The 26,150-nt window shown below is 39.0% G+C and overlaps 1 protein-coding gene across 1 annotated transcript; it reads left to right on the top strand.

The window, feature by feature from the left end:
• The first annotated feature begins 9,150 nt into the window (after positions 1-9,150).
• Positions 9,151-24,046, top strand: LOC443805 (MGC83242 protein). Its single transcript, XM_041566033.1, has 3 exons — positions 9,151-9,619; positions 21,236-21,358; positions 22,490-24,046. Exons 1-3 carry the CDS (start codon positions 9,458-9,460, stop codon positions 22,598-22,600), a joined length of 396 nt encoding a protein of 131 aa, XP_041421967.1. The 5' UTR covers positions 9,151-9,457; the 3' UTR covers positions 22,601-24,046.
• Positions 24,047-26,150: the final 2,104 nt, after the last annotated feature.

Here is a 26,150-nt window from a genome sequence, read left to right as displayed (position 1 = left end):
TTCAATAAGGATTAATTATATCTTAGTTTGGATCAAGTACAAGGTACTGTTTTATTATTACACAGAAAAAGGAAATCATTTTTAAAAATGTGGAGTTTTTGGTTAAAATGGAGTCTATGGGAGACAGCCTTTCCGTAATTCGGAGCTTTCTGGATAACGGGTTTCCGGATAACGGATCTCATACCTGTACTAGAATTCTTGGAAATGCAGTTCATTGCAGATTATTTACTCAAATAGTAAAGTTACCATTCTCAAATGGTAATAATGCAGATATGTATAGCTATTACCCACAAAGTCAGACCTCAGTGGGGTTTTTGTTGCTCATTTGCAGTGGTAAATAATCTGAGACAAGTACTGGCATTTTGGTGTAATTTTTAAGGCTTTAAAGTAATGTGTGCCATTACCCAGTGATTTGTAGCTATCAGCGATATAATAAGTAGACCTCATGTTGGTTCTTTTCTCAATAATATAGCAATATAAGTGATTAGATGGAGCCTGCAATTATGTGGAATATTCATAGCATGCTGTAAGCATCAGAAAAAGTGATGAAAGAAATGGCAGCTGAGTACTTTCTTATCTGTCCATGTCATGTACCCACTAAAAGGCCATGGATAATCACTGGCGGGGTTAATGCAGTCATCTATCACCTTCAGATTAAGAACTGAAACAGGTATGATTATTGGCAACAGTACCCTCCAGTGCCAGAAAGTAAGGGTCCTCTAGACTAGAGAAGAATAAAAAGACTGACCTACAAATGTAGAACTATAGCTTCCCTGACTGCTCAACAGTCACTCGGGTCACTGGTTAGCTACCTGGTAAATGAGATTTAGATCACAGCAAGTCATAAATTATCTCACTATCCTTCACTTCTGACTTTTGGTATGCACACATTTAAATCCAAAAACATATAGGTATGTTAATTAGCTCCTAATATAATTAAGCTAGTGTGTGTGTGAATGTAGACTGTAAGATCAACTGGGGCAGGGGCTGCTTGTGAATGTATGATGTATGATCTTGATGTAAAAATCTGCGGAATATATCATTTGATGTTCTGAGCAGAATGCAAAAACAAGCATAGGTCACAATGTTTTTTTTTCCCAATGCAGAATTTATGACCAAAGTTCCAGTGCAATTGTGAAAATGTTACGTGTCTCATGGTAAAACTTTGCAGCAACTGAGGTTTAAAATGTGCTCTTGCTGAAAGGATAAGTAAACCTTAAAAATAAGTGAATGTAAAACTGATGAGGGTGCTATTCTTAGTACGTTTGCAATGTACATTCATTATTTTTTTTTTTTAAATTCCAAGATATTAAGAGATACATGTACTGTTAACATGAATGAATTTTGTTACAACAGCGCCACCTGCTGGTCATTTTCCGACCAGTTTGACCACCAAATAGTCAAGGAAGTTGTCAGGAGAAAGAAAAAGGCTTCTCTGATGTTCTCAAATCTTTTGTAACAAAATTAATTAATAGTATGGTACATGTATCCTTTACTATCTTGGAATTAAAAAATACATAAATAATGAATGTGCTTAAAATAGTACCCTCATCTATTTACATTCACTTATTTTTAAGGTTTACTTATCCTTGAAGATGCACAAGTTGCGCTAAGCATATTTTGGGCATCATGCAGGCAGTTTAAGGTAGCCATACACGGGCAAATTAAAGCTGCTGATATCGGTCCTTTAGCCCAATTCGGCAGTTTATCTGTCCGTGCATGGGGCGGTCTGAGGGGTCTCCCAGATCAATATCAGGCCAAAAAGCAGATATCGATCTGGCAGTTTTGATTTTTCTTGCAGATCAAGGACCACATTTGCTAGTAATCTGATCATTTGGCCCTAGGGCCGAACAATTGGATTAACCTGATAATGCCCTGCCTTCGGTGGGCATATCAGATTAAGATCCGCTCATTTGGCAACCTTACGGATCTTATCGTGTATCGCCACCTTTACTCACCCCTCAATTGCATGCTTTTTAGGATGTGCAATGCACAATTGTAACCGTGCACTTTACACTACCAATGTCCCTTTGTACAGGTATGGGACCTGTTATCCAGAATGCTCGAGATCTGGGGTTTTCTGGATAATGGATCTTTCCATAATTTGGATCTTCATACCTTAAGTCTACTAGAAAATCATGTAAACATTAAATAAACCCAATGTTTTGCTTCCATCATGGATTAATTATATCTTTGTTTGGATCAAGTGCAAGGTACTGTTTTATTATTACGGAGAAAAAGGAAATCATTTTTAAAAATTTGGACTATTTAGATAAAATGGCGTCTATGGGAGACAGCCTTTCTGTAATTTGGAGCTTTCTGGATAACGGGTTTCTGGATAACAAATCCTATACCTGTACCTCATTCACACTAATAGTGCAATGGCGTTTAAACTAAGCTAATTGCTTTCCTTACAGAATTTAAATTTGTTCATTCTTGTATGAGATTTTGCACCAACAATTGGAAATAAAGACCCTAATATATGGGCCACTCAACAAAATATTTACTCTTTCTCCATTTTTTTTGCTTTTTTTTCAGTTTTCTCTCTGTTCTTTTGTCCCATCATATTTACCCTATATGGTTGCTCAGGGGTTAAGGTTTCCTGCCATGATTTGATTTGCAACCAAGGTACCTTGGGTTTTCTCCCACATTCCAGTATGTGCATCACTAATACAGGTGGGTTAGATGACTCCTGATGAAAGAGTTTTCTTGTGTTTGTTGCTTGAATGTGACTGGATAAATTGTAAGCTTCCACTGGGGGCAGGGACTGGTGTGAATGATGAACAATTTCTGCACTGAATAATATGATAAAATAACCATTTTTTTTCTTATCCTACACTCAATCCTTCTTTTTCTTTTTAACCGTGATATATTATTTTTAGCCACATTTATCTTATGCTGGCAATAAGCATCTTTTGGGATGATCTTGTTGGACCCATGGGTTTAATTATGGGATCTCATGTGAAACCTGTGGCATACCTCATTTTTATCCTTGCAACGCTCTGTCCGATATAATTGCAATTGCATGCCTTTGGGCAAAGAAGCATGATTAGAATGAAAATATTTCAAACTGAAGGCAATTTCCCACGGCTGTCTTGGCCCACTTGTAGTTTGACAGGTGTCCCAGCATGTTTGCTTTTCCCTGTACTGAAGTAATAACAATTTCATTAGTTATGCGTGTTTTGTTACTTTTATTTGTGAGTCTGCCATAAAACTATATGCCTAAATGTTCTTGGTAATTGAATAATAATAACAATGAATCTTAATTATTGGCTAAAATGTTCAATTCTTACATGAACAGTTATATTTCATTGTATGTAGGACTTTTGTATATATATTTAATCTTCAAAATAAAGTAATAACACATTTTATATTTGCATTTCTTTGTTTATTCAGACAATATTCTAGTCCATATTTTCTGTATGTTGCTCATCTGCTTTAAATATAAATGGGCTCATTTACTATTGGTCATTTTTTTTACACTTTGCCCACTGTGAAGTGGATCCGCTCTTATGTTTTGGGCTTCTTTACCAGTCCAAGGCAACCCCAGCTGTAGATCTGTGTCTCAAAAAATGCCCCAGTAGTTCCCCATCTTCTTTTTTCTGCTTATTCACTGCACATGTTCTGTGCTGCTGTCACTTACTGAGCTTAGGGACCCACTCACAATATACAGTACACATAGAATACAAATGTCACAATAAAAGGCTGATTAATAATTAATATAGATAATTACTACATGGCAGCACAGAAACCAGTGCAATTAGCATCATAATTTAATAATCAGCCTTGTAGCATCAGCTAATATTACAGTTCAACCTCATTTTCTGCTTGATAATTAGTGACGACCCCTAAGCTTAGCTTCTTAACAGCTGCTCAGAGCCCACTAAGCATGTGAGTGTTGCAGACACTTTCCAAGATGGTGACCCCCTGTGACAAGTTTGAAGTCCTGGATCATTGCTGCTATTGACAAGCTGAAACTTTAAGCTGGTGTGGTAAGTTCATTATATAAAATATATAGCCATATTAATTTTTAGGGTTTAGTTCTCCTTTAATTGCTTTGAAACAAAAAAAAACATGTTAATTGCAAAAGTGCGTAGAAGAGCACTCTGGGCAAATAGAGAGGCTGTACGAAATATATATTTATATTTAAATATAGCTGAAAATGTAATCTTTAAAGCCTGGAGTGAACAGATGTCTAACATCTTAGCCAAACACTACTTCTTCCTTTGCAGCTCTCAAACCTCTTAGACAGCTCCTCACTCCAGCCTTTACAGATTACACTGAGTTTAGAGACCCAGTACAGTATACAGTACATAGAATAGAAATGTCACAATATAAGGCTGATTAGTAATTAATACAGATAATTACTACATGACAGCACAGAAACCAGTGCAATTAGCATCAGAATTTAATAATCAGCCCTTTAGTATCAGCTACTACTTCCTTTGCAGCTCTTCAGCCTTTACAGATTACATTTTTAGCTAACTAATTAGATTGAAAAGATTTTCAAGAGTTCTTTTAAACCCCACCTCCTCATTTAAAGGGGTATATAGATATCTATACAAAAAGTGCAAGGAAAAGAAAATTGGTTTCAGTGTTGCTGTCCATACAGTATATGTCCAGATTTGGTCAGGCAATTTGGCCAGTTCCAACCAAACTGCCTGACCCTGACAAGTCATGGTACCATTCAAGGGTTATTGTGCCTGACTGAAATTTCTATCTGGTTAAAGGAAGTAAAGAAGAGCCACATATCTGCAGCTAGTGAGCAGAGCAGCCTGTGCATTTTTAACACAGGTATGGGACCTATTAACCAAAATGCTTGGGACCTGGGGTTTTTCCGGATAAGGGAACTTTCCGTAACTTGGTCTCCATGCCTTAAAGGAAAACTATACCCCCCAAACAATGTAGGTCTCTATTAAAAGATACTGAGTAAAACAGGTCATGTGTAGAACCCTGCTTCATGTAAATGAACCATTATCATAATAATATACTTTTTTAGTAGTATGTGCCATTGGGTAATCATAAATAGAAAATTGCCATTTTAAAAAATAAGGGCCACCCCCTGAGATCGTACGATTCACTGTGCACACATACAAACCACAGGTAAGGTCACATGAGCCAATTAACAGACAGAGTTGTGTCTTTTGCTTCCTCACTTCTTCCTGTTACAGTTAGTGTTGTAGTATTTCTGGTCAGGTGATCTCTGAGGCAGCACAGATAGAGTCACGAAATGGTGGTTCAAGGCAAGAGATGTAAAAGGGCAATATTTATGTAAATATATATTCCAGTTTGGTAAGATTTTTAATATGTCATTCAATTTGATATAAACTATCTGTTGCTTAAGTATTCATTTTGGGGGTATAGTTTTCCTTTAAAGAGCAAGTAAAGTCTAAAATAGAATGAGGCTAGAAATGCTGTATTGTGTAAACTACATATAAACATGAACTTACTGCACCACAAGCCTAATCAAACAAATAATTTATGCTTTCAAAGTTGGCTACAGGGGGTCACCATCTTGTAACTTTGTTAAACATCTTTGCAAGACTAAGACTGTGCACATGCTCAGTGTGGGCTCCTGGCTGCTTTGGGATTGTCATAAACAAAGCTGCTTGAGTTCTGCATGGCTAGGAAGTAAGGCGGGGGCTCCCCCTGCTGTTCATAAATATGATTGTTTCCCTGCCCAGCAGTTAGGGACCGTCTGACAATTCCTATCCAGAGCAGTAAATGAAGGGAGAATTTCACTGCATACAGTCAGGTTTCTTATAAAAACAGTACACATTTTTTAATTAAAGTATATTGGAGATAGGTTTCTTTTTCATTAAAGAAAGTAAAAATGGGATTTTATTTTTTTGCCTTTACATGCCCTTTAAGTCTACTAAAAAATCATTTACACATGAATTAAACCCAACATGATTGTTTTACTTCCAATAAGGTTTAATTATATCTTACTTGGGATCAAGTACAAGTTAATGTTTTATCATTGCAGAGAAAAAAGGAAATCATTTTTAAAATTTTAAATTAATTGAAATGGAGTCCATGGAAGGCTCAGAGCTTTCGGAATTAAGGCTTTCTGGATAACGGATCCCATACCTGTATATGAACGTGACATTATGTATTAATGCATGCTGCATTTTTATTACACTTATGATCTGTTCAGACTGACAGACAGTAGAGAGTTGCTGGTAGTGGCTGTAAAACAGCTAGAGACTGCAGCATCTAAAGTTTCCAGTCTTTCACTGGTTCAGGCTTAATGATGGCTGCATTCCTGCAGAGCTAATGCTGAAGCCCCATTCATTGCAGTTTCAGGTTCCACTTGCCAGCTAGGATTCTATTCAGCTTTTGCTGATTGATATTCTCGTCACCTGATATCGGGCGATTATGATGCATCCTGCTCTTGCTGTTTCATAAGACACATATAGCTGAGCGTGACCCTGGGTCACAAAACAGCAACAGCAAATACTAGTTAGGTGAAGAGAATTCACTGTGATCTGCACACTTGTTCTGTATTCATTGACCTGATTAACCTCATTGGTAAATTAGAGGGCACATATTAAACATATATCCATCATCTACCTAGCTATTGTTCTAGCTCTATCAATAAAAACATGCTATGTTAAACAAGGTGATTTCAGAATGGCAATATTTGATCTTCATACTGCCTCCCCCTCCAATACCACCCCTCTAGCACTAGTGAGGGGGAACCTGTGGGTGAGGGTGTTAAATTGATTTCAGAGTCCCTTGTAATGAAAATATCTCTATTTTTTATTGTGAAGCCTCACTATAAACCAGTATCTTTTTACTACTCACCTACTTCAAAATTGTGTCTTTGCAAGTGGAGCATACTTATAATCCAATATACAATTAAGACAAGTTTTAGAATGATTTTAAAATAATTTGTAAATGTAATTAAAAGCAGTATCTGTCTGTCATTTGCTATTGTCTTCATTGTTTGCATAACTGCAGAGGCAATGTAGCAGTAGTTTGCTATCGACGAGCCACCATTCCAATTTCTACAATGCCTTGTGGCACTGTTTTCTGCATAAAAGGTATTGTGGGTGCTGCAATCTTTGCTGGAAGAGAGCTTACTACTAGTGGTTTGCAGTTAGACCTCAAACCCACAGGACAATACCCTAAGTACAGGGTCCTAGTAACAATAGGCTTTCCCACTTTTAGCTTCTCGTCTCCCTATGACTAAGCTAAAGGAGAACCCACCTATATATGACTCCAACTCTAATGTTTTTAATGGGGGCAGGTCAACATGGGTTCCAAAGTCACTTCTCAACCTCAGCCTGATATTTTCATACAGATACGAGACATCCATGGGCAGGGCTGTCTTCAGTTATCACATACTACTAAGCTAGCAGGGCCTTCCTCCAAGGGAGGCCTGTTATTACTCAGACAAAAAAAGTGGGATAGGAGCCAGATGATATATAAATATAGAAAATCTTTATTAGGAAATATTCAAGCCTGACGCGTTTCATGCCAAGGATGGGCACCTACTCATAGGCTAACAGTCTTCCTACCACAGAATCCGTTTTGATAGGTCACTGTTTGGTTCACATGCTTGTACTAAGTTATACACTGATTGGCTATCACAATTGTATGATGTCATGTATGCAAATTGTAAATGATCATTATCCCCCCCTTTAAAAGGATTCTGTGGTGGGGAGATCATTAGTCTATGAGTAAGTGCCCATCCTTGGCACGAAATGCGTCAGGCTTGAATATATCCTGATAAAGATTTTCTATTTTTATATATGATCTGGGCTCCTTCTTCAACTAACAGTAAGTCTTTCCCGCTTTTGCTTTTTGTCTGACTACATTTAAATTCATTGGCCCTTGGACTGGGGGTCTGTTTGGGATTAGGCTACTGTGAATGATTTTGACTTAATGGAATAAGAATTTTTTGGTATCTACATTGATTTTTGGACTATGCTTTACTAGTAGAGCCACACCACAGCCATATAGTTTATGGGCCTGTTATTAGCCCACTGATCACCTGGACTCCTTGGGTGGTATACAGTACGTTACCAAAAAGTAATGCCACACCCATAATCTGACTCAGCCACTACCCAATTATTTCCACATTCCACCTGTGATCCACCGAAGCCCTGCCTACTCCAGTACTAGCTCCACCCATTTGCAGCAAATTGTGCTTTTTCATTTCTGCCATGGGGCCACCGATTACAGTATCCCCTGTACTCCATTGCTAGTGGCTTTATTGATGTGTGGTGTATTCTGCATAGAGACCAGCATCCTTACCACAGTGTCACATACTGGGGCTAATTTAACAATTATGTACAGCTTTGTACTTGGGCTGTAACCCCTAGCAACCAATTATTGATTAACTTTTTACAGCCAGCTACAGGTGGGTTCTGCCCATTCACAAATGTGCGCAGTGTTGACAAATGAGCTCTGCTGTGATGTTTCTGCCAGGGAAAAAACAAGGATTGCCATTGTCCATGTGTATTTTCACAACAAAATCTACCCTGTGTACAGAGACAGGCAGCTGCCACTAATGTTAGTGGCAATCTTGGAAACACCTGTATATCAATGTATATAGCGTGCGATTTTTTTTTACTAACATTGGCTTCATATTTCATATAATTGCTGTATAAAAGCAGAATCTGTCTGTTTCCGGTATCGACACTGTTGACTCTGACTCCTGAAAATATGTAGCAGAAGTCAGATCTGGAAGAGAACTATATGCTGCTTTGTCAGGAGTCAGACTAACAGAAACAAAACACTACTTGCAATTAAAGTTACATTTACAAATAACAATACCAATCAACAATATCAATAAATACATTTAAAAAAAAAAACAATTGGAAATGTCTGTATGAAATATATTGGTTTGTGGTTTAGGCCTCGTTTTATTTTTTTTAATGTCACTACTGTATATTGTCCTGTTTCTACTAGGAATGTAATATAAACCAGTAAAGATTCATGAGAAAAGAAGCCAAACATGTACAACTTGCAGCTTGGCCCTTTAAATCTCATCTGCCTCGTATTAATTGCACCCATAGCCCAACTGTCAATCAGTCAATGCACATCTCTCACAGAAACACTGAAGCTGTCGCCTAAAGGATGCTGCAGAGAATATTTCCCAGCATTCCATCCTGTCAGCAGAGAACCTGGTTGGGCACCGCCTCGGTGACGTCACGTGGGTTGACACCCGCGCTACAGAATTGGCGAGGCCGGGCCCGCTCTGACATCACTGATCTGCATTGCCTGCGTCACATCAGCAACCCTACTCCAAGCTGCGTGTTTAGGGCGGCCGACAAGGCGAACAATACCCGGGCATCCTCTGCATATCCGTGGCCCTGCCTCCCCTCAGCCTCCCTACACTCTTCAAGAGCAGCATGTAAACAATGCGCCCATAGGCTACAGCGAGCTGCCCATCGCGGGAAGCGGATACCCAGGGGATCGCGGGCTGATTGGGGGAAGAGAGCCGAGGATGGATTTCCAGCAGCTGGCGGACGTGGCGGACAAATGGTGCTCCAATACTCCCTTCGATCTAATCGCCACCGAGGAGACCGAGCGAAGAATGGATTTCTACGCCGACCCCGGGGTCTCCTTCTACGTGCTCTGCCCCGAGAGCGGCTGCGGGGACCATTTTGTAAGTGGGACTGTGGTGGGGCCCGGGGGCGCTGGCTGTGGGCAGGGGGCGCATTGTATGGCCGCTATATAGACAGAGCAGTATATATCATGTGTATTTAACACTCCTCCTCATATTCTCAAATATCAACATCCCTGTGCCTTGTAGATCACCTGCCTGTCACATAAACATTCAGTCTGTTGGGCTCTCTGCAGCAATCGTGCTGTTTTTATACATAAGTATCAGCTCTGTCGCCCACCAGCTCTTCCTCACATACTACTGACCCATCCTCTGAAACTGTCGGGTTACTGCTTTTTTTTCGAAGCTCGAGCGTGCCTCCTTCACCCAGTGCCAGTGTCACACAAGTGCAAGGGGTGCAATGGAACTTACTCTTAAAAAAGACCCCCCATAAAAACTCTGGATTACCAGGCCCAAAAGGCGCCAAGATAAAAAGATTTCTTCGGAACCACCTTCGCACCCAAAGTCTAAGGTGGAGCCCTTTATCCCCGACCCCCCCTGGCACAAAAGGCACAGACTGGGGCAAGGGTCTTCAGGCCCCCTTTGCCGCAAAGCTAGGGGGGCCCCTTTCTCTGATCCCCGAAGGGAAAGGAACGATCGACCTCTGGAGAGGTCCGGGTCTGCCCATCATAGGCCAGTGTTCAGGGGGAGAAGGAACCAGATGGCCACCATCTCCCCCCTAGACAAGTACAAACCCGGAGGTATTGCACCCATCCAAAAAAAGTGCTAAGTGCTTTTAAAATAAATAAATAGGGGTGGGGTAAATAATGTGTTTTAGGCAGTGTGCTGCCCCGGCCTATCAGCCGGAATATAAAAATGGTCTCAGCTCCCAGCCCAAAGGCACGGGGCTAAAGAGCATAGTGCAGGTAATAAAGTGCAAAAGAGTGCGCAAAGTGCCATTGCCTCAGTGTTCTTCCTCACCCAGGTTTGCAAGGCCTGGGGCACATAGCTTGAGCTCCAAACTGTCAGGTTACTGCTGCTTTATCTAATCCCACAACATCTGATGATGTCAGTGGCTGGTTAAAGTCCTCTGTGCCCATCACTGATGTACATACACATGAACTGGAGAGAGTTTATCAGTCAGCTGTTAGAGTACAACACACAGCGCTACTACTGTAGGGGCATATAACCATATTGGTCACCATTGGTACATTCCTGATGCCTTGTGTGTTAGGACCATTACATAATAGGTGACCGTCCGAAATAGAAAGTGGAGCTATCTCCAAACCCAGGACATATAAGAAGCATTATATCCATGATGCACTACAGGAGAACTACTAGAATTTAAATTGTCCCTTTTGTCACATGCTTGAGCTGCTACACTGCTTTTTATGATTTAGGGTAAAGGCAGTTTAAGATCACATGACAAGGCCAGTGATGAAATTTAGTTAAAGGTATACCTCACTCACAGGCCAAACCCTATAAAATAAATACAAAATGCACTTACCTGGGAATGAAAGAAGCATTGAGTATTTATTAAAAACAGCTTAGTACAAAATATAACATTATCGTTTTTATTTTAATTCCATCATATCAATTTTGTATATCAAACAACAGCTCTTCCATGAATTGCCTGATTTCAGTAATATTTTTATAACCTAGCTCCACTGTAAGAGTTGCCATGCCTTTCAACCAGAAGTTCCAGAACCCATGCCTCCCTCTACCTCATCTCCTAGTAACCACCTCCACCTGATTTGTTATTTCTTGCACTAAACAGAGCATAAACTAAAACCAGATTTACTTTCCAGACAGAACCAGTTCTGGACTGTGATTCAAAATAGGCCCTGGCATTCAAAGTACATTGAGGCCTACATAGCCCCTCACCAGGCCATTAAGCAGTCACTTTCTATGGCATCTTATAGTAGCCCTTCTGGCATTTGCCAGAATCAGACAGAACAGTATAAACAAAGGTTTTCAAAACAAATTACTACACCACAGATAAGACCTCCTCTGTATCTGAAAGCTTGACATAGACTGCAAGGGTTGGGGTGGTTACAAATTCAGAGGGGTGAGGTCGATCATGTAAAAATAAAGCAATGATTTGCAATGAATTTTAAACATGCTTTTATTGTAATCATTTTGCGCCTTTAAACTTGAACTCCACCACCCCTTCAACCTGGGAAACTACCAACAATCTCAGACTCCTTTTGTCCAGTCATGTCCTCTCACCCTACAACATATTAATGCTTCATTTGGTCACATGAGAGTATTTCTTTCTGAAGCATTTCTGGAAGAAGGTCACTGTGACAAACATTTTTGCTGGTCTTTCTGCAAATTTAGCAATTGTAGTGTAACTTTTAATCCAAATTATAATATCAGTGTTTCTTAGGGAGATAATTGCTCTGATCCTTGTATACTAAAGCTTTTATCTGAAAGTTGTGGTAATTGATATTTTTATATCATAAGCCTACAAAGCTGATGCTCTTATTGGATGACTGAATAAACTAGTCTGCAGGTCCCTAAGGCCATTTTTATCTGGCTGATTACCATAAGTCCATTTGGTAAAAGCTTGAAGAAGTTACTGATAAAAGTACATATCATGAATTCATATTGGTAGCCAAACCATCCTACTGCTTTTATTTAATATTTAAATTATATTTTAGTTGATTGATTATTTGGTGATCCAAATTATAGAAATACCCCTTATCTGGAAAACCACAGGTCCCAAGCATTCTAGATAACCGATACCTGTACCTTTCTATGAATCCCATCTGTTCATTATATATTACAAAGTTTATTGAGGACTTTTTGCAGATCCTCTTTCAGTCAGTTTAAAATGACTGAACGAGGTTGTATTCAACTTCAATACAAGCCATTTTTGAGTACCACCACTAGCACTCCGACCTTGTTCTGTACATAAGCAGTAATTAGTACGAACAAAGGCCTTATCTGCAGTAGGCATTACTATCACATACTGGCAGGACAACTACCATATACCTAGACTTGGCTTTGATTTTGCTAGCCACACAGATTATAGATAACATTGTTGTGTAGCAAAAAAAAAAGTAAAGGCATTATGAAATGCTTGTACTGAGGTCAGTTTAGAAAACGCCCTGAATGGAATCTGCTCCATTTTAGTCTCCTATCCAGAGTGCTGGAACAGCTGCTTTGGCAGAAAACCTTAAATCTAGCAGCTGCCTTACAGAATACATTGGCCACCTTCTGTCCTGTGTCGTTTTTTTCTACATAGAGACCTTGTGGTGCTTAAAAATAAACTACCCAATAACATTGCAGGTCATTATTAAAAAAGCACACACCTAACACACCACATTTTTTAAAAAAAGTTTTTTTTTAAACATTTTTATTTAAAATTTTTATTGGACAAGCCCTTATTGAAACAGCCAGTCCCGCTCTATCGTATGAGGCACTGTGCTCAGACATAAACTAAGGGCACCCATACATGCAAGGTTGCACCAGCCTAAGATGGCCTCCCAGTGTTTAATGACCCTCCAAATAAGGTCTGGATCCAGATGTCCCCACTGGAGAGCAAATTTAGTGTTCCATGCAAGTTTACATAGTGTGTTTTATTTTAAATAATCTAACTCTGCTTTGTAGGTGAATAGACATGCCTACCTTTTTTTTAAGCTTCATGAATTTTGTTTTGGAAGAGTATCCACTTTGCTGTAAGTGCATAGAAAAGGCTACACTGTGTTGTGTATTTGAATAAGCAGGGATGGAAGTATCCTCAAGGGAATGTGTCGGGTTTATTGTGTGTTTATATGTGCTCTAAATAATAAATTGTTAATGCGCTATATATGAATGTTGACATCATGTATCAAGCTGCATGAGGAAAAAAAACTTCCTTCATCCCTTTGTTGTGCTTGTTTTGGCTTACAGATAAGCAGGAGACTACAATTCAGGAGAATTATCTGTGCACTGTTATTTTAATTATCCATCTTGCAAGGATCAAACATGGAGTAGCTTAAATTGTCCTGTTTAGCCCAAGTAATAATAAAAACCATATTGTTTTATGCTTAAAACAATAGGCAAAAGTTTGTTTTGCACAAGTCCTATTCATTGAACTTGTGTTGAATAAAGAGGATATACTGCCCCTTTAATCTCCATTAGCAGTCATGGTTATTGTGACTCAAATATGCATATGGATGGACATGTATTAATAAGAAACCTATAAGGTCCCTTTGCCTCAGTCAAGTGATTTTAAGACCTACTTACGATCACGCCACCATTTTTCTACCTTCGTATTAACCCAAAGCAAATTTTTAGTAAATGAGCACCTGTTTGCCTGAAATACGTCTGTGTAGAAGATCAGAGGTCAAAATATGTTCCCTGGCTCACAGATGTGAAATATATGGAATGTTTTTTTTTTTACTGCAGAACCTTCTCACTGATTGATAGGTCCTGCTGAACAGATGGCTCCTATGGTTCCAGGCCATTTCCTATTTTTTCTCCACTTTAGATATACCATTATGTTTGCCCAACAAGGGTCACGGCTTTGTACACAAGCACAGGGTTAATAAAGTTAATTTTCTCGAGGAAGATTATTAGAGAATCCAGGTACTAGTAAATATTGAAATAATATGTAGCCTCTTTCAGTATAAAACATATTCATCATAACATAAACCCTTTAGAAAGCTTTAAGGCACTGGTGCTTCTTCCATTCCCCTATGACCTATCTTGCTATGTGTGTGTGTGCCGCATCTCTGGCAGAGTAACCAGCTGCATTATGCTTCAGTGGTCTAAAAAAAATTCTGCTTATTCTGAAAATATTTTCCCTATAAGAATTTCCCTGCGTGTTTCTGCTTACTAAGGGTTGTTGTCTATCATATTGTTCAAGCTTATTCACGTCCGGTGAAAGTTGCCTACAGTGACTGTTTACCTTGTGTACACTTTAAGGGCAGAGTCACACGTGGAGATTCGGGGAGATTGGTCGCCCAGCGACAAATTTCATCTTCAGGCGACTAATCTCCCTGCAATGCCTTGCTATGGCACTCGGAATGCTTCATTTCTAAAGTAATCCGAAATTTCCTTCAGTTACCCGAATCTCTACGTGTGTCTCTTCCCTAAAATGTATCAGTACTGAGATGGTGGCCCCTGCATTGTTTACATTTCAAATTCAGACAGTAAATCTGCCCATAGATGCAAAAATGATCGGACTTCCCCATCTCTCGACCTGCCACTAACCATTCCAATCAAATAAAGTAGAAAAGAACAAATCAGCCGATGTTCTGCCCCTGACAGCAATTGTAAGAAAGTTATGTCCGTCAAAGCTGGTGAGAAATTATCGGCAGCCAATAGAAATCTTTTAACCTGTCCGATCGACCAAACGACAAATCTCCACCGGACGAAAAATGTCGGGACTCTCCGCACATGGTCCGAAAATCGGAGGAATCCTCGATTTTTGCGTCTATAGCCAGGTTTAGCTCCTGCATTGTTCACACCTGTAACACCTCTATTGTTCACACCCCTAAAGCCCTGTACTATCACAGAAGTTTAGCAAGAGTTTAGTCACCACTCATACCTCCAAAAATCTTTTCATTTGGTGCAGGTCTCACAGTTTCCACCACCAACTGATTTTCGAATCCTTTGTATCACAGACAGCACCATCCATGAATGTATTTTCTTAAAACGCCTTTATTGAGACATAGGCTCTTGACCCAGATAAAACACAACGTTTCAGACCTGCATAGGTCTTTTTTCAAGCTTGGAAAAAGACCTATGCAGGTCTGAAACGTTCTGTTTTATCTGGGTCAAGAGCCTATGTCTCAATAAAGGCGTTTTAAGAAAATACATTCTGAGACATAGGCTCTTGACCCAGATAAAACACAACGTTTCAGACCTGCATAGGTCTTTTTTCAAGCTTGAAAAAAGACCTATGCAGGTCTGAAACGTTGTGTTTTATCTGGGTCAAGAGCCTATGTCTCAATAAAGGCGTTTTAAGAAAATACATTCAAGGATGGTGCTGTCTGTGATACAAAGGCTACCACAGAAGTTTGACAGCACTGTCCTATACAATTGAGTTAGTGCTTGCTGGAGCTACAGCCCTAAAATACAGAGGCAGCAGTAGAATATTGGGGCTTGGGGTTGACATAGTATACAGGGGTGCTGTGCCAATGAGGTTAGTTGAGTAACTCCTCTCAGGCGGCAGCTCCGAATGTGTTAGGAGCAACAAAAAGCCACTCCTGGTAACTTTACTGTTGAGAGTATAATAGTGCCCATTTCCCTCTCCCCCAGCCTTTCTGGAGCCGCCTCATTGTGGCACAATCTACTCCTGACCATAAAATCCTGTTTGTATTCCTCATGGTTTGGAGATAGCAGTGTGGAGCAAAACTGCTGTTTAATGCCTTTAGCATGGGGAATTTCTATGTTCTACCTGCCTTTTTTTATTCCTAGGTGCTCTCTATCTTATAGTGCTGATGTATTTCTGGGGTGGATTCCTTGCAGTTCTGTTTGTGCTGCTGAAAAGATTTTACACTGTTGCCTTCTATATGGATCAGTGATAGTAACAGGTACAGGACCTGTTATCCAGAATGCTCGGGAACTGGGGTTTTCCGGATAACGGATCTTTCCGTAATTTGGGTCTTTATGCCTTAAGTCTACTGGAAATTCATTTAAATATTAAATAAACCCAATAGGCTGGTTTTCCTTCCAATAAGGATTAATTATATCTTAGTTGGGATCAAGTACAAGCTACTGTTTTATTATTACCGTTGAAAAAGGAAATCATTTTTAAAAATTTGGATTATTTGGATAAAATGGAGTCTATGGGAGACAGCCATTACGTAATTCGGAGCTTTCTGGATATCAGGTTTCCGGATAATTGATCCTATACCTGTATATTGTTTCTTTAAAGGAGTGGTTCACCTTCAACTGACAGTGCAGTTACCTGATTTTACTGGCACTACTAATGGCGTTTGGGAGATTTAGTTGATGCTTATAGGCAAGTCCCACCATTCATCTGTTAGTTGATCATATTTACCCCATATTTGTAATAACATTGCATTTATTCATTATTAAGCCCATTAAGGCTTAAAAAGAAAAAAGGGCTGTGGTCAGCTAGTCCTCTAGCTACACTATTTTTCATTGAGGCTTAGTTTCCTAATGTTAATTAGACCTTGTTTTTTCAAAGACATCAGTGTATTGCTCTGGCACCTAATAGTACAATCTATTCGTCCAACCACAATTGCATAAACAAAACTGTGAACAAGACCTGATGCCCAACATTATTTATTAATAGATTTTATTTTCTATAATCATATTGCTTTTGTTAATGACAGATTATTCTTTTTTGCTTTGAAAATGTCCTGCCTCTTGAACACAGCTTGGTGCATCTAAAAATGAGTGTGTGAATTAGGCTACGGAAGGCCAGACTAACCCTAAGAGCCCAATACAGGTTCATGGTTACAGGCTAAAACTTTACCAATGTAGCAAAGCGAATCATAAGTACCAATCTTGCTGAAACAATGCAACCAAACAGCAAAAATATGAATCAAGTTTAGAGGCTCCAGACAAGGATTCCTTGGTGCCCCCTTTCAGTTGGAATTAACTGCACCTAACCTTTAACTGCACTAAAAGTAAACCCTTCTTATATGCTGACTATTTTCCCATTAAGTAGAAAGTAATTTGTAAATTCAAACAGCCAGATGAATTTGTACTATCCTTGTATATACGTGAACCTTGATCTGTTTTTAATAATGGTAATTATAGCTGCTATATACCTCTGTTTGTGTGTTTTACTATTGTTAATGGTGACAGTCAACATAGTTGGGTTGAAAAAAGGCAGAAGTCCATCAAGCTAATCCCCTCCAAATGACCCACAGTGCACATACATACACATTTGTATACTGACCTGTCTATACACTTATATATATAAAGTATATATACTGATATATAGAATCACAATAGCCTTATTATATTATTCTTGTTCAAGAAATCATCTAAGACTCTCAAATTTTAATTGCCCTGTTTTAGTCAAAATTTTCAACATACTTTGCTCATTTGACTTTTAATTTATACTGTTTGTTATTAAGGGCTAAACTTCATGGGCGTTTTTTTGTCGGATTGACGCAGTTGACAAAACACAGGTAACAAATCGGATGCAGTCACTTCAAAATATAATGGGACTCAATGAAAAGTTGCAGATAAAAACTACATTACATATGACACGACTGTCGGATGTGAACGCAGAAAGCAGTGTCTTTATCCGACAGTTTTACCGTGTAGTTTTTACCTGCGACTTTTTATATATTGACGTCTGTGACCGAATCCAACTTGTAGCCGCGCCGATCCGACGAAAAACACCCTTGGAGTTAAGCCCTAAGGGTAGAAAACACCACAATAGACCAGTTCTAGTGTTATGACTCTTAAATGTCTACTCTATTTAACCAGTATATTTTCCCTTGCCCCTTCTAGCCACGATAAACTTTATAAAGCCATTTACCATGGCTTCTGGAGTTGGGGAAATTTCTTCATTTGGCAAATTAAGAGTTCAGTGTATGGCAGGTTAATGCTAGGAACATTAGGGCAATGGCACAAAAAGCATTTACCGGCCATGGCTAAAAATAACAAATTGCCCTAAACCTGTTCATGCTCTTACTATTTAATGACAGTCTCCCTGTTGATTCAGAAATAGACAGGCACATCTGAAGAGTTGTTTTTGCTCAATATGCCATTGGCTCTTTAACAGCTCTCCATATAATTTAAAAGTTGAAATGATGTTATGCAAATAAAATAAATATTGTGAAGTAAAAGAACAAACATGGTAATCGCTTCTGGCGCACAAGCGAGGTCTGTTACAGGGCTGAATTACTAATGTAGTCATCAGATTCTTTTATTTGCCCCAGGTTCTGCCTGTTTATTAGCTTGTCATGCACCCAACCCAAGGCTCTAAAGATTAAGATACATATACACATTTGCAGAAAAACGTTATATCCTTAGATTATTAATATTGCAGATATTGACTGTTTTGACTGGAGTCCTTTTTTATACAGGTATGGGATCCGTTATCTGGAAACCTGTTATCCAGAAAGCTCCAAATTACAGAAAGGCCATCTCCTATCAACTCCATTTTATCCAAATAATACAAATTTTTAAAAATGATTTTCTTTTTCTCTGTAATAATTAAACCGTACCTTGCACTTGATCCAAACTAAGATACAATTAAGCTTTATTGGAAGCAAAATCAGTCTATTGGGCTTATTTAATGTTTACATGATTTTCTAGTAGACTTAAGGTATGAAGATCTAAATTACGGAAAGATCCATTATCTGGAAAACCACAGGTCCAGAGCATTCTGGATAACAGGTTCCATACCTGTATCCGCTTATTTCTTTATTTTGTGCTTTGAGTCATATTTTACTAGATCTGATGTTGTAGTTTTCCTTTTACTTCTCTTCCCTCTTGTTTGTTTTCAGTGCATCCTGTCTTCTACAGTCTTATTTATTTACTATGAATATGCACACAACACTTTATTCATTGCATATATGGTTTCTATGGTGGTTTTTGTTTTTTAGTTTTAATAGAGAAAAAGACTTATTCTTTGCAGAAAATTACAATAACATTGACAGCAAGTCATCATCATGTAAAGCAACTAAATGGTTAAAAAAATGTAAAATGCATTTTCAAAATAGATTTACTGGGCTGAGAGGGAAATGGCAAAACAGCTTTAGTTTATTATTACCGCAGTATTTGCAATTGAAAAGCATTTTTTCATATGCATCAAGATCTCAGAATTTCTGCCCTGCTTCTCCCTAAGCCCTCAGAAGCAGCAGGCAACAACTTTCCAAACCTTGTTGTTTATTTATAATGTTAATAGGGCATATTTATAAACACTGGGCAAATTTGCTCCTGGGCAGTAACACACAGCAACCAATCAGTGGCTGACTTTTTTCAATCCGCTGCAAAATTGAACCGTCAAAGTTTATTTAATTGGTTGCTATGGGTTAGTACAAACGCCCACATTTGTCCACTGTTTATAAATGAGCCCCAATCAGTTCAGTGGGTTTTGGAGTGCAAATGCAGTTGCCGAACCTTTAACACTTTGGAATGATGGCAGATGGGGCGATTTGACATGTGCAGTTAAATCTGCTCTACTGTGGGTGACAAATCTGTCAAATGCTTTTCTTCTGGCAACAAAGTAGATCACCAATAGGAAAACATAAGCAGATCTTTGTTTTTTCCGAGGTTGGCTCTCGAGGAAACCGTTTATTGCCGTGGGAAAGCATTTTCAGGGTGGTGGCAGACGGGGAAAGTAGTCGCTTCAGATTTCTGAAGTTGCCTTATGAGTAAAGTTTGGGCGACTACGGAAATCCAAAGCGATTCATATGTCATCCCGCTGCCGATTCGTATTCTTGCTGGCGGGAAGGCATTTCAGGGGGATTAGTCACCCGCAGTAGAGAAGATTTGTCGATGGGTGACTAATCTCCCCGTATGCCTGCAGATTTAACCACAGCCAACTAATCTCCCTTCACAAGAACACACCAGAGCCACATGTTTTTTATTATTTTTTACAGAAGATGGGCACACTTTGCACAATTCAGCCCCAGTATATATTTACTGTATTTTTTTAAATTTTTAGCTCTTCTCTTTCTATTCAGATCCCTCCTGTTTTCCAGTCTGCAATTGAACTGCTCGGTTGCTATGCTAAGGGTGGCCATACACGGGCACATAAAAACTGCCGTTATCGGTCCTTTAGACCAATTCAGCATCATATTGGTCCGTGTAGGGGGCGTTCCGACAGGTCTCCCCGATTGATTTCAGGCAAAAAATCGGCCAGATATAGATTGGGCAGGTCGATTTTTTTTTGGCTGATCGATGATCGCATCAGCTAGTTTATGCGGTCCTCGTCCTGCCGGTGATCATTTCCATTCGTTGTAATCTGATCGTTTGGCCCTAGGGCCGAACAATCAAATTAACCCAATATCGCCCTGCCTGGTGGGCATATCGGGTTAAGATCCGCTATTTTGGTGACCTTTCCAAAACGAGAGGATCTTATCGTGTCCACCTTAAGTTGGGCCCTAGCAGCCTTATAAAAGCATCATTCCATACTGGAGAGCTGCAGATAACAATAATTTAGAAACCATGAAGGCTAAAAGAATAGAAAATAAGTTCCAGATCATCAGAGAATTCTGCTTCCTACATCATAAGTTTATTTGTTGAATTTTACCTTTAAACATGACTTGGCAGATAAAAATGAGCAGGCAGACTAACGTGTGGTTTATATAAAGAAGAGCGTTTGGGTTGCATTTTGTGTCTGTGATAGTGGAAATTTGCAATGATGAACTCTGTGTCATGAAGTGCCATAAGAAAAGTGTGTGTATAGAGATGATTGTGTTTGTTAACAATGCAAAGCTGGTTAAGCCTGTAATCAAAGAAGCAGCACAAATGCCACTGCAAAAGCTGTCGTTCTTCATTGTAATTAGCCATCCATAATTGGTATCGCAGTGGGACAGTTTTTGTGTGTGGTACACATGTGTAGGCAGAAATAGCAATAGTACTCTCTCTATTAAAAATAAACATGCAATGGAAGTAGGAAAACCATCATTTGTTAAAACTGCTCTCATGCTAGAACATTTTCTCTTTGGCTGTGTTTGACAGGGATGTCTTATACAGGTGTCTGGGTGCTTATAAATCTTTCTAACATTCTGTACTTGTGTTTTGCAGCATGTATGGAGTGAGAGTGAGGACTGCTTGCCTTTCCTACAGCTAGCCCAGGATTATATTTCCTCCTGTGGCAAGAAAACTCTGAATGAAATACTGGAAAAAGTCTTCAAGTCTTTCAGACCTGTAAGTCTCTTTTCTTCTGCGAGATCTATAAATAAATTTAAAGGAAATCTATACCTGCGTTCGCCCACCAGTAGTGAAAAAGCACTGCTGTACACTCTAATTACATTTTCATTAAACAGACAGTCCAGGTTCGATTTCTTAAATCCTAGAGGATTTGGACCATGTCTTTGCATGGTAGTTAGCCACATAGTTGATGTGTAATTCAGTAGTAGTTAAGCTATAGGGCACCGCTTTTTAAAGGGAAACTATCATTGCGTCTAGTAAAGTTAAAGGAAAAAAAAATAATGTAAATATTTCAATAAAAAAGTGATAGTACTTCTTTAGTAGAAACAAGCTAAATAAACAAAAGCCCATGCAAAATAAAGTCAAGTTGCATACTTCCAGTAATTACAGGGTGCTCGAAGTTGGCCCATAGTTTCAACATATTTCATGACACATATTACTTATGATTTAAGGCTTGTGTGCATTTCTAAAGTAACATTTTATTCTTTAGCATGTTTGCCTTCACACACATAATAAGTAGCTGGATCAATAGATAAATATTTGACTATTGCTGAAACAGCTAAATTGGCTATTTTAGCAGTATGAGTGCCCACTTTTGCATAACTTTGATATGCAGTAAAGCAAAATTGTAAGCAGATAGAAACCTGGACTGTACAGTTTTTACTTTTCTGCTACAACCACAGGCCTTGCTGGCTATCCAGTGTGACTCTCTAGCAACTTTTAAGCTATTATTTTGAGTCTTTATGTGGTATAGTCTAACAGCAGCAGTTTTGACGAGTCTTGTAATAAGGTATGGCAGAGATAATCTAGTTAAAATCAGGATATAGCTTTCTTTTGAATTTTAGTTGTGCCTCAGGTAGTTAGTGATGTCCAGTGCCAGTGTATCAATGCCTCCAAGCCTGGAATTCAAAAATGAGCACCTGCTTTGAGGCCTTTGGGAACAATACCCAAGGGGTTGGTGAGCAATATGTTGCCCGCGAGCTACTGGTTGGGGATCACTGCTCTATAGCATGTTTCATACTGAGCATAGCATAGAGCATGCTAGATGTCTTCAGATGATGATTATGTAAACAAGAAATCACTGAAAGTCGCTGCTTTCTAATAGTTTCCCCTTTGTTTTGTTCACAGCTGCTTGGCCTCCCTGACGTGGATGATGACACTTTTGAGGAATATAACGCAGATGTGGAGGAGGAGGAGCCAGAAGCAGATCACCAACAAATGGGTGTCAGCCAGCAATAGAGTCTTTAGTGGGTTCCAAAGTAGAGAAATTAATTCCCAAACTAACGTAATAGTTATTACATTTTTCAAAAAGCAGAAAACTCTCCCCCATGGAGCTTTAGCTAAGAACTGAGCTGCCCATCTAGCCTGTTGACCGAAGAGTTCCTATGAGTGTTCTCTTGCTTTCCACCATTCTCAATTCTAGAATTAAGCTTTGTTTTGGGCGGTTGTGTTGAGACTGGAATGTGACTTGATATAATGAATGTAGCACACTGAATACTGAGGCTGTGTCTATATATGGGGAAAGCTAGAACCTCATTTTGGTGCAAGTGAAAAACAAGCAGGGATTTCAGTTATTCATTTTTACTTTTACACTAGACAAACAGCAGCAGGCATGAATGCTGAGAATGCTGAGAAAAGTGTTACTGATTAAACATTTCCCTTAAAATTGGGTTCTGGAACATGAATGAATGGTGGATGTGTATTTTTATGGTGATATCAGGATAAACACTACTAATCCGAATACCTAATTTATTATTTAGACTATCCATACAGTCTTGCGCAGCTAGGCCAGACACAAATATGTACATCTGCACACCCACAGTAACTGACGCCTCTGTCTTCACTAGATCAGGAAATCTGATTATGTTGCCTGGTAATAACCCCTTATTCACTGGATATTATAAACCATGCTTTAACACATGGGGGTAAATTTATCAAAGAGTGAAGTTCCGCCACTAGAGTGAAATTCCGCAGCTCTCAATTAATTTCTATGGGATTTTGAAAGGCGTATTTATCAATGGGTGAAAGTGAAAGTTCACCCTTTGATAAATATGCCTATAAAAATCCCATAGAAATAAATGGAGAGTGGCGGAATTTCACTCTAGTGGCGGAACTTCACTATTAACTTCACTCTTTGATAAATCTACCCCATGGCAACTGATATTCACTGTATAACAGAACGCAAATACATGTTCCCTCAAATTAACACATTTTAAAGTCTTATAATAAAATGCTATAAATCTTCCTATTGGGGCACCTTAAGATATTTCCAGACAGTATGAGTAATCCCCTGGAGACTATATGAAATTAAAGGGAAATATTTTAAAATTTTATTCTGATCATTGTGCTCAAGCAGATATTCAAAGCATGCATCAGAAATATTGCAAAGCTTGCGAGCAGGAATAGTATTAGACAATAAAACGGTATAGGGCAGCATGCAAGGTAAGATGAGAAATAAATAAAGAATGTTCTCTGTGCAGTCTCTGTGATTAAAACGAGACCATCAAAAAACTGGATAATGCTTCCATCTCTCTCTCTCTTCATTGTGCCACATGGTTAATACTGAAATCTAAAATAGGTTTCCAGCCAGTTTCAGTGCTGCAAAGTCTATATATTGCATAATCTGCTAATTTTGTGGTCTTCAACATGCAGTTCAATAAATGTAATCAGTATTTGTGGTTTTAAGGCCCCTCCTCTTTTTTTTTTCTCTCTAAAGTTAATCTAGTGTAAATTTTAATTTAAAATGTAATATTTCATTGTTGTTTATATTGAAGTGACCAGCTGCACATTACAGTCCCCTTCTAAAATCCTTAATTCCATTGATACAGAATTTTCCATAGTAGTAAAAGAAAGTTAATTGACATGTTCATAAATAAGCTTTTTGGCATCTCTGTTTCACTTGGTACATGCCCTCAGTAGGGAACCTGGAATTCTTTCACCTCTCCTGTTTCCCATTTCCTGTCTGGCTGCAGAGGAAATAAATAATAATAGGGACTTACTTTCTTTTTGAAAACCTATTTAAACTATATTTTGCCAAGCTTGGTTTTCTAGCTGCATTGGTAATCTACAGCTCCCATCTTCTTTAGCCAAACACCAGTTCTGGTGCTTATAGCAGTTTTGCAGGAGCACGGTGCTAGAAATCGGCCCATAGTTTCAACATATTTCATGACACATATTACATATGATTTAAGGCTTGTGTGCATTTCTAAAATAACATTTTATTCTTTGCGTTCACAAACATAATAAGTAGCTTTATCAACAGATACATATTTGACTTGCTGAAACAGCTAAATTAGCTATTTTAGTAGTATAAGAGCTCCCACTTTTGCATAACTTTAATATGCAGTAAAGCAAAATTCTAAGCACTGTACAGCCTTTACTTTTCTGCTACAGCCACCAGGCCTTGCCGGCTATCCAGTGTGACTCTAGCAACCTCTAAGCTATTATTTCCCGTCTTTATGTGGTATAGTCTAAAGCTGGCCATAGACGCAAAGGATTCGTACGATTTCTGGACCGTGTGTGGAGAGACATTTTTCGTCCCGCGGAGATCGGTCGTTTGGTTGATCGGACAGGTTAAAAGATTTCTGTCGGCTGCGGGTAATATCTCTGCATGTATTGCCGATCGTACGATTTTCAGAGGGAGACTGTCACTAGATTTTGTCGGACATAACTTTTGTACGATTGCTGTCAGGGGCAGAACATCGGCTCATCTGTTCTTTTGTACTATTTTTGATCGGAATGGTTAGTGGCAGGTCAGGAGATGGGAGTCCAATCGCACAATGATTCGTACGATCGGATCTTTGTGTCTATGGCCAACAACAGCAGCAGTGTTGACCAGCCCTATAATAAGGTATGGAGATAATCTAGTTAAAATCAGGATATAGCTTTCCTTTCAGTTTCAGTGGTGCCTCGGGTAGCTAGTGATGTCCAGTGCCAGTGTATCATTGAGATCAGTTAACCCCCAAACATGAAGAAAAGGGAACACCATGTGATACTATCACTGCCTATGACACACACAGCATAGCCCAGTACATAAATTGAACATAGCATAGAGCTTGCTAGATGATGCTGTATAGAGACCAGGGAAAGTGCTGATGGAAAAAATGGAAATTCTTTACTTGCAGAGCCAGAGAAACGCTTATTATTCACAGATTGACCTGAGTTTCAGCCTTGTTATTTATAACATGCACTTTATTGGTTAAACTGGAGTTCAGTTTGAAAAGAAAATAGTGAGACATATTTATTAAAGAACATACAGTAACTAAGCTTGATCTTGTTTTGTATCAACAAGCTCATTGCTCTAAGTGTGCCAATATAGCATGCAGTCATAGCCAGGACACTTGGCACTGGCAGGACAAGTAATTCTATATACTCCCTCCTACTGTAAACCTGCATATCATTCAAATGTGTATTTGCCCTGAGTGGGGGGGGGTGCTCCTTCCACTGCGATTTTACTAAATAAATCATATGTAGTGTTTTTCTCTTGTTATCCTTAATCATTTTGCAATTATTTTGTGGCACTCAGAATCAACCAACCTTCTGTTTTTCTGGCATGTGTAAAAGTATAGAGTTGGCATTTTATATCTTTTCAGTAAAGGTACCAACCTAATGGGCAATGTATGAGCTTTGCTAGTGCATAGTATTAACATCCCCTGCAGTCCATTTCTTGGGAAGAGCAGAGTAGTTACCCATACTAACTTATACGATTTGCGTTTGTGCAACTTTTCTGCAGTTGTCTGCTCAGAATTTATTGCCTTCCAGTTACTTGTTTTTGAATCCCCCTTCCCAG

The sequence above is a fragment of the Xenopus laevis genome, chromosome 6L (assembly GCF_017654675.1).
Source record: "Xenopus laevis strain J_2021 chromosome 6L, Xenopus_laevis_v10.1, whole genome shotgun sequence".
NCBI classification, from domain to species: Eukaryota; Metazoa; Chordata; class Amphibia; order Anura; family Pipidae; genus Xenopus; species Xenopus laevis.
The sequence above is the reverse complement of the archived record's forward strand: the minus strand, read 5'-3'. Positions and strand labels throughout refer to the sequence as shown.